General features: G+C 44.6%; 1 protein-coding gene across 2 annotated transcripts; it reads left to right on the top strand.

Annotated features, from left to right (window-relative positions):
• Nucleotides 1–6,035: 6,035 nt before the first annotated feature.
• Nucleotides 6,036–10,657, top strand: LOC101754938. Of its 2 annotated transcripts, none has more exons than XM_022824463.1 (5): nt 6,036–6,494; nt 8,181–8,290; nt 8,370–8,741; nt 8,834–9,530; nt 10,139–10,657. In XM_022824463.1, exons 1-5 carry the CDS (start codon nt 6,263–6,265, stop codon nt 10,273–10,275), a joined length of 1,548 nt encoding a protein of 515 aa, XP_022680198.1. In that variant the 5' UTR covers nt 6,036–6,262; the 3' UTR covers nt 10,276–10,657. The 2 variants fall into 2 exon arrangements, with proteins under 2 accessions (XP_022680198.1, XP_004957000.1); XM_004956943.3 differs by having other exon boundaries at nt 6,039–6,494; nt 10,120–10,657.
• Nucleotides 10,658–11,273: the final 616 nt, after the last annotated feature.

Genomic DNA, 11,273 nt, shown 5'->3' with positions numbered 1-11,273 from the left:
GCCGGGACCACAGTCCGGCTCCGACTAAGTTTCCCCGGTCGGGATGCGTTGTACCACGCACACTACTCCCCCGAACGATGTGGTCGGGACTGACTGGGATAACCGATCGGGGATGCCTGCTTGGTGTGGGCCAAGGGAGCAGGTGGAATGGATAATAGAAAGTGCCCAGTTCAACCACCGTACGAAGAACCGTAGCGCACCACGCCCTGCGCACGCCCCGCACAGTACCGCCGCAACGGAGTGGCCTGATGAGATGAACAGGGACCAAGGACGGTGACCATACCGTACTCGACAACATGGGTTTTGACAAGACTAGACGACACCCACACTCTCTCTCTGTGTGTGTGTGTGTGTGTGTGGCTTGTAAGGCTATCCCCTTGGACTATAAAAGGGAGTGCGCTCTTTCTCTCTGGAGAGAGGAATCTGATTCTCTCCAACACATAGCGCACATTCGAGCCCTCTGTCACTCTCTTCCACTCGGACCAGAGCACGACCGGGTCTCGGACACCCCCTTCTCATCCCTCTCGTTTGTACCCCCACTACAAACTTTGAGCACCTGGGCTCAGGAATATAGTCGACCGACCAACCCCAACTGGACGTAGGGCTCGTTGCCCGAACCAGTATACATCATGTGTCATTGTGTGCTAGGCCATATCCGATCTAACGCACGGCAAAACTACTAACATTTACTTGTCGGCCAGATTCCGCACCGACACCATGAGTTCGAAAGGCTTCGCCGCCGATCGGCTCAGGAATTTAATGTTTACCTTGTCAATTTTCAGATCAAATTGACTAGCACGCCTTGCACCACTCGCGAGCCGATTTGGAACTTGCATTAGAGTTAAGTAGATCTCCCAGGTCCTCCGTGTTGTTCAACGCAGAAGCCTAAGGTCCAGATTTTGCATCAACAGAGTACGTGGCAATATGGCAAGTGGCTAAAACCCTAGTCACCGCAACCCCTCTTCCATCCCCTCCCCTTCGACCGCTACCACCGGGAAGCTACCAAAAGCCCAAATACAGTAGAGCTTGGAGCTTCGTACCATAGGTCCAGCAAGCACGTCATCAGTGGTCCTCTTCTACTTTCCTTAGCACCACAGTTGGCTACTCACTCCGTTCCAAATTGTAGGTCGTTTTGGCTTTTCTAGGTTCATAGATATTCTATATCTAGATGCATAATAATATATATGTACCTAGAAAAGCCAAAGTGACCTACAATTTGGAAAGGAGGGAGTATATGTGAGCAATGAGAGGAAGAAGACCAAAGTAGCAACAGAGGCAGATCTCTCTCTCCCCCTCCCTGCCTTGGTGGTCTTGGGATATCCAATAGCATGGGGTAGTAGTGGAGGCGATGTGTGACTGGAGCTAGTCCACGCCTAAAGCGGCGCATGGAGCTCGTCCCAACGTTGGCTACTTGCAACGTCCCTGAATTCACATAGTTGTCTATATGTTTGACCATGTCTCAATTGAAATACATACTTATTTTTGTTTTGTAGTCATGATAGGGTGCCCAAGGCATGCCAAATGTTCTAGTCTAGTACAACCTAGTGTAGATTTCAAAGCATGTTAACAACCTAGTGAAGGTTACAATGGTCCCACAAAATATACCAAACTATTATATAATGAGTTGAACAATTGTAACAAGCAGGTAAGACCTCTAATAATAACACAGTGGCAGTGGCATTTTATAGCCAACAGAACAAACTTTGCTTGATGGATTGTCATTCTCATATGATAATGATATTTCTTTTAAGAACTCAAGGTACCTTCTTTTTCCTCCGGTTCTCAAACTCTCAACATCCTTCTTCCCTAGAAAAAACAAAAAAAAGACATGGATATATATAGTATATACAGCCAAAATACGTGTTTAGCTGTTGGTGGACTTGTTTGAGAAGATAACAATAAATGGTGCTTCAATACACAATAATGTTGCCACTAACCTACAAATTATCATTTTTACAAACAATTATGCAATAGGATTAGCAGGGGACCTGGGCGGAGGGGGGAGGGGCCGCAGTCCCATGGAGAGGGCAAAGATCTAGGTAACTAAGGGAAGAAAGCACGCAAACACACAAGAACAGTCATCTCGCACACGAGTCCACATCCTCTACACGTTACGGCCCTCTCTTTTGCCTCTCCGCAATCCTATTATGCTTCTACACACTGCTTCTAAAGACTGCGCTATGGTGCACCTCAAACCCTAGGTGGGCAAGCAACTCCACACCTCCACTGTTCAGCCTCCCCCCCCCCCACACACACACACTTCGTTTCGAATAACAACCCCGTCAATGAGAAACATCAGTGCCAGTCGATCATTTTTGTTCTTTTATTTGTATCAACATCTAGGTCAATCTTTTTTGTTCTTTTATTTTTATTTGTATATGATTGATGAGGATATGACACATATGCATACGACAATGCTTGGAGAATGGCATGGATACGGAGGAGACCAACAAAGCTGTCCAAGTGGAGAAGGAGGTCCAAAGCTCATCCAGTTTGAGTCCCCAAGGTGGAGGCCTGTTTAACCACTATATAACACTAAAGCACATTTTTCACTATCAATTCATCAACTACTGCTATTCTATGTGTTACTCAAATAGACATGCTTGGTTATATATAGTGTCTACTATGGACATGCTCTACTTTTAGAATTAGCATCTAAACTGCTAGATTATTTTTACATGATTAATTCATAAATCTTCTTGGAAAGATCATATTCATTTTCCATAGAACAAAATGTTAAATTATTTCCCCTTATCAACATAGCTTATTTACAATGTGGCAATATGGACAAAAGCAATATCAATTATGAAACTTTTTTGCAAACTAAGCGGTTCTTGCAGTGAAACCTACCCACATTTGCCACAAAGGTTCTTATATATTGGCTGATTATTCTTTATGTGGTTCCTTTTCAAAAAAAAGAGAAAAAAATTCTTTATGTGGTAGGTGATGTCCACGTCGACAATGAAGCATCCTAGGTGGTTTTGGCAATATCTCAAGTATACCGGGCATGTCTCTTAGTACTAAGGTGTGCGTTCATAGGTATGTACACATAAGCATCTATGTTTTTAAAAAGAGATGTAAATTTTAAGGGGAGATTTGGTGATTCTATCCCTACTCTTAGTGTCACCGAGTGTGTTTTTACCCTTACTTTTTGGAGTTTGTTATTTTATCTCGGTTTTTTATACGAAGCACTCGTTTACCCCCAATTTGAACATTAGTTAAATGGAACCTGATTAAATGAATTAAAAAATAAAAATACAAATAGAGGAAATGACCAAAGTACCTCACAACCTTACCTCTTCCTTACCCATATCCTCACCCATCTCCAACTAGCTGTGCGCGGTAGCAACTCGTGGGGCAAGGTGTCGGGCTTTCAGCCCATGGCTATGGTGCACGAAGGTTACGACAATGCTCATGCTCAAGTTAAATGGCGGTCCCATGTGCTCCTCCACCAGCTATGGCGCATCGGAGGAGCACGAAAGTACCTTCCAAGTACTCATACCCCTGGAATCGCCTTCCTTGATCCGGAAACATGTAGCTTGTTTTACTCATGGGAATTGATATGGATTGGCCGACTTGGTTGCTGTGGCCAGCGTGGTTGTAGGCCGACGTGGAGAAGGCTAGCGCTGTGCCAGGCTTATGGGCAGGCGAGCGAGGCTGTAGGCCAGCGCGGGGGCGCCTACTCGACCGATATCATCGGCATCTGCGCTGCCTGTCAAATCGCAACACGCGCCTCGTCGAGCTCCCGCCTCGCGCTGAGAGACCGTCGTGCCTCTGCTTGCCGGCTGGATGGAACGCTCGAGGGCATGACCAACATAGGAGTAGCTGATAAGAGAAAGGCGATCTGTAACTTCAAAACATTACGAAGATCTGGTGCAACATCCTACTGTAAGTGTTAAGCACATCGTTTGTCAACTGCATTCATTATTACTGAAATGTTGCTGAATTCTTATCAAATGGCTTCTGGAATTTTGTCCGAATGCTTACAATATTCAAAAACTTATGAAAAAAATATGTCAAAACATGAGTAGAATGCATGTCCAAAGCGCGGCATCTTAAAAGAGGAGCCAATTCACAAAAGGGCGTATCTATCTTTTCACTACTTTTTTTTTTTGCGAAATTTTTCACTACAGATTCAACACCGTTAACTACTAACGTAGTAGGGGCGAAACGGAGCTTAAAAAAGATGAAGGTAAAAATGTACTCCCTCCGTTCCAAATTGTAGGTTCATTTCAAGTTTCTTGGAAAGTCAAATCATTTTATGTTTGACCAAAATTATAGAGAGACCAAAATTATAGAGAGGATTATAAAGATTTATAGCATCGCATAGATATACTATGAAAATATATTTAATGAAGAATCTAATAATACTTATTTGGTATAATAAGGCCCTGTTTGGCACAGCTCCACTCCTAAACTCCAGCAACTCCATCAAAAAATTCAGCCAAACACCCCAACTCCAAAACTCCATGGAGTTGCCAACTCCATGGAGCTGTAGTGCAAATGGAGGTGGAGTTTTGGAGCACCTCTTTTGCTACTCCAGAAACCACTCTTTTGAACCTCCTCGTGGAGTTGGTGGATAATTACCCACCAATACCACTGGTTACATAGAAAAACCGGTTTGTTCTATTTTCCTCCGAGACTCCACGCGCTCGTCTCCACCGGTCTCCACCGCGCTAGCGCTGCCCGTCGCTCCCGCCGCCGGCCGCCGTGGCCCCTCCGTCTCGCGCGCTCCGGCCTTGGAGCTCCGCCGCCGGCCGCCCCCACCGCCGCCCGCCCGAGCCCCGCCGCCGGCCGCCCCCACCGCCGCCCGCCCGAGCCCCGCCGCCGGCCGCACCCCCCGCCGCCACCCGCCCAAGCCCCGCCGCCCGCCCCACCCCCCGTCGGCCGCCCGAGCCCCGCCGCCGGCAGCACCACCCACCTGCTGGTGCCTTCCCCTCCTCTTCCTTTAGGTGACCAGTGGGCAACGGCAGAGAGAGGAAAAAGAAAGGAGGAAGAAAGGAGGGGGAGAGGATGACAAGTGGGGCCTGAATTGGGGGCAACAATGGCAATTGACACTGAAATTGATTTTTTTGGAGCTGAGAGTACCCATCTAGCCAAACACCCTATTTTATTTCTGGAGTTCTGGAGTGGAGCTGACTCTACCTGGAGTTTTGGAGTAGAGCAGCTCCACCCAGAGCCGGAGCCATGCCAAACAGGGCCTAAATGTTAGTACTTTATTGTATAAATTTGGTCAAACTTAAGATGTTTTGACTTTTCAAAAAAATTATAATGACTTGCAATTTAGAACGGAGGGAGTACAAAAGTAAGAAGGGGTATGTTGGAATAACTTGCAATTTAGAACGGATGGAGTATAAAAGTAAGGACATGACATACTGGAGTACCAAAATTTTAATGATTTCCACAACTCATACAACCACGTTCTAACTAACTGATTGAACCCGGTAAACCAACCTAGGCCACCTAATGAAAATGACAGGGACCGTGTCCAACAAAACCAACTGAAAATCATCCATATCCCAGAAAAACCCCAAACCCCAAAAACTAATCAGGCTTGACAAGCCAGGTAGCTCGAAAGTCGAAACCCAGTTTTTTTTTAAGAAAAGAGCACCAGCAGCCAGGTGCACCAACCGGCTCAGTACAACGAGCACGAACCCTCCCAGTTGACAAGTGACCCCATTTTTTATCGAATTTGAAAATGAAGCAAAATTGGCAGGCGCCCTGGCGAGCCACATGTCCTCACATGCGCGGCGCGCTGGCTCGGAGCGGTGGGATTTCCCCTCGTGGTTGGTCGAATGGTTGGAAAGACGGAAGGAAAGGCGCCACTGAGCCCGACGCACGAACGAGACGAGCACGAATATTTCCTGCGGAAATGCCGCCTGGATTACGCGCTAAGCAAGCGAAAAAAAGCCGAGGCGGAAATGCGAGATCCCACCCGCATATTTGGCCGAGACCGTGTCACTGACAGCGAGACCCCGCCTCGGCCGAGCGGCTCAGCTGTGCAGGAATAAAGGGGAAAAAAAGCGAATAAACCCAAACGCGAGGAGCGTCCCCGACTCAACCGACAGTTGTTGGTCAGTCTCACCGGCCGGGGGAGCAGAAGCGGAAGCTCAAGCGAAGGACCCGGGCAGCGCCGCCGCCATCGCGGGCCGCGAGATCGCAGGCGCGGGGTCCGGTTGCGAGCGAGGGCCACGCGGCGGTGGAGAGGAGAGAGGGGGGCGTCGGGTTGAGCCGTGAGGCGAGCCAGTCAGATGCGCTCGGAATGGGGAAGCCCGTCGATGTGGAGCTCGGCGGCGCGGGGGGCCTCGGGATCGCGGGCGGCGGGGGCGGGGGCGGAGGCTGCGTGGGAGGCTGCGGCGCGATCGGGCGGGCGGTGTCGTTCCGGTGCGTGTTCGTGCTCCTGCTCGCCGCGGGGGTGCTCGTCCCGGCGCTGTTCCTGCTCGTGCCCTCGCGCCACGAGGGGTACGTCTCCGACGACCCCGACGTGCTCGCCGGTAAGTTTCTCGGACTCTTTGCGACTTTGAGTTCGGATCGCGGTTGGTGCGGAGGTTTGGGGATTCGTGGGTTTAGTTGAGGCGGCTAGGAAATTGGGAGCTCGGTTTTAGGTCTAGTGAGGAGGCGGATCGATGGGATGGGTTGGTAAATTAGTGCTTCGAGATCGCGGCCTGGATGCTCGATTCTTCGATTCCGCTTTCGTTGAGCTATAATTCGCCCGATTTCCTAGTCAATTTCGTCATGCTCCAGGGTGCGATTGTGAGGGAGTGTGCCTGGTTAGTTCTGTGCTCATCCATATTGAAACTTTTAAGTTCTAAATTATGCCGAGAAATGGAATCTCGAGGTTACTTTGCTTGTAAATTTTGATTCAAAGTTTATGTGAATACTGAAAAACGTCATTGAAGTGGATCTGTTTGGATAGAAGTTGTTTTTTAGATTCCATAGAATTCTGTTAGGTCCCAAAGTTTGAGAAAGTATCCTATGTTATTACCACATCTCCCTGATGAAGTTAGATCAGGGATCACGCAATACAGAAGATGACTATCTTCCCATCTCTGTGTATATCATGTGACTGTAAATGTTTTTTTTCATCCATTTTCTGGTACTGCAGTGTGAAGATTTTGAGAGTAGTGTTTATCGCTTTAGACGTGTGATTTCTGTTACAACATGAGTCTTGAATTTAGGGATTATACTGCTACTTCATAAGATGGAGATTTTAATTTACATCATTTAATTGTCTCTGGTTAGGGCTCTAGATTGAATTGCTGAGTACATATCATTTTAGATGTATTATTTTGATACTTGGTCACATGATATCTAAGCTGAATGGATCTTAGTTCATAACAAACATGTCAATGCTTCATCTCAACATTGTGATGTTTGGATACTTCCAACCTATTTGAAGAGACTTAAACATCCTAAGTCTTGATTCTCAAACCCTATCATTCATGTCAGCAAGATTTGAGAAGCATACATGTTCGAGAAAAAGATTTGAGAAGCATAAGATATCAAGCTCACATATAATAAAACCCACACTGCCTCAGCCAGCATTTTTGGGAACCCTTAATACTCTAGTAGACGTAGTTAAAGTATCACCTTCGCATGTTTGCAGGTGAATCTAATCTTATGATGTATTCAGGGTTCTTTGTCTAATGTTTGACATAGAGGAACTTTAGCACGTGTCACTCCGTTCCCACTATTTGCATTTAGGCCAATATTTCCTCCAGTAATCTTTAATAAACTAGCTGTTTTTGGTTTATACCTTTGCATCTTACTGCTAGTAATTGTTTGAACTGCTGAGTGGCTGATCCAGTCCTTTGGACTTGTTGGCCCTGTTATTATAACTTACTCATGACTTTTAAAACTTATTTATGTCCCCATCAGCAGAAATCCGTAGCGATTTTGACAGAAAGCTCATTTGTTCTCAAGCCATTTTCATTCGTGTTTTTCTTGCTGGGATGTTTGTTTACTTCCTATTTCACTGTTTCATTAGATAACTTAAGCATAATGTTTCATTTATCTTTGCTGTTTTTGCACTATTTTCACTAGAACTTGTGCAGACTCTTTCTTTTTTCTGAAAAACTGTTATCGTGTATTTTTCCACCTTTATAGCATTACATTAGCAGTCACATGTTGATGTGGTGCTATGATGGATTTGTTGATGAGGAGTATCTTTTCTATTTCAGCTGAAATCAAAGTTGGTTTCACTTTGGAAAAGCCAGTGTCATTCCTTACTTCTCACATAGACAAACTAGGGAATGACATATTTGAAGAGATTGGTGTACCTAATAGCAAGGTGCCTGATGCTTCCCTCCCTTGTACTCAAATTTCTTTTTGCTTTCAGTGATGGTTAATTCAGATATTTTCTTGTGCAGATTTCCATTGTTTCAATGCAGCCCTTAACCTCTAAATACTCCACAAATGTTGTTTTTGGTGTCCTTCCTTATCCAAAAGATGCTGCGATAAGTTTGCCAGCCCTAAGTGTGCTAAAATCATCCTTGATAGAGATGATGCTCCAGCATGTGAACCTATCCTTAACACCATCACTTTTTGGGCATCCATCTTCCTTTGAACTGATGAGGTTCCCTGGAGGAATTACTGTCATACCTTCACAGCCTGGTTCTCCATGGGCGGATACATACCCCCTATTCAACTTTGTGTTGAACAACTCCATTTATCAGATCCTGGGTAATCTTACGGAGCTAAAGGATCAGCTGAAACTTGGATTAAACTTGAGGTCATATGAGGTATTATTGATTTAGGTGCTTGTCGAGATTGTAGTGCCATATTTAGCTTTGTTGTTCCAATCTTATGCTCATTGTTTGTCAAATCCTTGCAGAAAATATATTTGCAGTTCAGGAATGAGATTGGTTCTTCAATTGAAGCTCCAGCAACTATTGATGCATTGGTGTTAGATGGAAGCAGTAATCTTTTACCAGATAGATTGAAACAACTAGCTCAGCTAATCACAGAACCTGATGTAGGTAATCTTGGCCTTAATCACTCTGTATTTGGTAAAGTAAAGGGTGTTCAGCTGTCATCATACCTACAACACAAGATCTCTGATTTATCTCCTAGTCCATCTCCTTCGCCTTCTCCATCTCCATCTCCATCACCATCACAATCACCTATTCCAAGTATGCCACCATCCTTGTCACCTTTTGGGAACAACCCCCACCCTTCACCTCCGACATATATGAACCCGAACCACCCTCCTCAGGCTTTGCCCCCTTCACGGAGCAGATACCCTTGCTTTCCATGTTTTAGATGTAATCGCTTTCCTCCAGCTGGTAGTCCAATTGTAAAACCTCCTTGCATTGGTAGAGACCCTAAGCTACCCCCATTTATGCATTCGCCAAAGCCATCTGCTGTTCCTTCCCCTCCAAACCCCAATCGTTTTCCAAAAACAGTCCCTAGACCCACTTCTCCAATGATGCCAGTACCTTCACCCTCGGTGTTTCATCATTCGGTACCCCCAAGGAAGAAGCAGAACAGCAAAGCATCTAATGTCCCTTCAATAGCTCCATCACCGTATAGTAAGTTTTCTTAATACTTCATCTCTGTAGTAATTAGAATTCTATTCAGTGGGTGGAGGCTTTGGTTGGTTTAAAATGTTATAAGTTGGTTGCAACAATTTATTTTACATTTACTCCCTCCATTTTTAAATGTATATATGACGTTTAGAACAAGCTAATTAGTTCAAAAACATACTAATTAGCTTGTCCTTAACGCCATCTATTCAGAAACAGGATCTCTTTAGATACATAGTGAGTAGAATTAGTTGCGATAATCAATTTCTACTGCACCCCTGTCAGTTCTTTTAATAATATTTTGCTGCCTTTATTGCACACAGCATGCCTCTTGGTCACCATGCTACTGGTACTACTAACATGTTGATCGATCAGCAATCATGATTGGACATTTAGTTTCATTTTGCTCCACTTGCCTTTTACGTGCCCTTGCATTGAGATAATCTAAGATTTGAAAACTCTGTTAGTGCTAGTTGAATGAGAATGGCCAGTTATTTTTCCCTTGTATCTCTGCTGCTTCAGTTTGCTTTCAGTCCACAATCTTTCTTATGTAATTTCTTGAACAAATAGATCTTACTTGTGTCTTAACATCCAGCTCTCCTTCATACTTGAAGTTATGCTTAACTGGATATCTGGGTTGCTTGGACTGTTGGTCATGCATCATCAGGAAAATCCAGCCAGAAGACAGAGTCACAGTGCCTGCAATTTTGCTGCTTCAAGTATTACCATGAGTTGCGATCATGGGCTATGATATGAAGGTGGCTGCCCTATGCCACGAAGGGCTTTGTTTATTGGCAACTAAACCATATGAAGAATTGTAAAGCTTCTGATGTCAGATTGACTGTAGATATAGGTTCATATCATGCTAATTAACCAGGGTATTATGCCACGAAGGTGGCTGCCCTATGCCTCTACCAACTTTTAAGTTCTCACCAAAGGATTGAGAGCTTATGGTAGAGGAGAATGTAGGACACCAAGTTTTGAGTTCTCACACCGAAGGGCTGGGAGCTTATGGTAGAGGAGAATGTAAGGAGACTCCTATTACTGGTGCCACGCGCTGCAACATAACTCTTCTTTGTATCATGTTGAGCATAATACAACATCCAACTTCGCTACGAGATTTCTTACGTTCAGTTGTGTGTCGAACTTTTACTCATGTGGGTATTTAGTTTTTTGTTGTTTGGACTTTGGAAAACAAAAAAAGAGAAGAAAACGTTATCATCCCCGGCATAGATGCGTATTGTGGTGCACATTACCTGTGCTTTGTCACAAAAAAAAATTATAACATGTGCTTTGTCAATTGAATTACCTGTTGGTGCACCCAGTGAGCTCTTCCCATCTGTGCATGATTAGAACGACTACAAAACTTGCGTTTTTTTCCCAGAACAGACACTCCCTCAGTCGGCTTTGACCAATAACTACTCAATTAATATTGCATTCGTATGATACCAAAGCGTAACCATAAAGTGTTTTCGAATATGAAACTAAGAACGGCAAATTTATGTCACAAACATCATGTATTAATAAAGTACTCCCTCCGTTCCTGTTTATAAGGCGTGGTGCTATTCCTGTTTATAAGGCGTGATATAACATAGCACGGTCTCCCAAAATAGATTTTGACCATTCATTTATCTTATCTTATAGTTATAATTTATAATCATTGGAGAGTGCATTTGATTATGAATCCAACCATGTCAAATTTACATTAAAAAATAAAAAATTATTGGTTAAATTATTGGTCAAAGATTA

This window comes from Setaria italica, chromosome II (genome assembly GCF_000263155.2).
Source record: "Setaria italica strain Yugu1 chromosome II, Setaria_italica_v2.0, whole genome shotgun sequence".
Classification (NCBI taxonomy): Eukaryota; Viridiplantae; Streptophyta; class Magnoliopsida; order Poales; family Poaceae; genus Setaria; species Setaria italica.
This window is presented reverse-complemented; position numbering and strand designations above follow the sequence as displayed.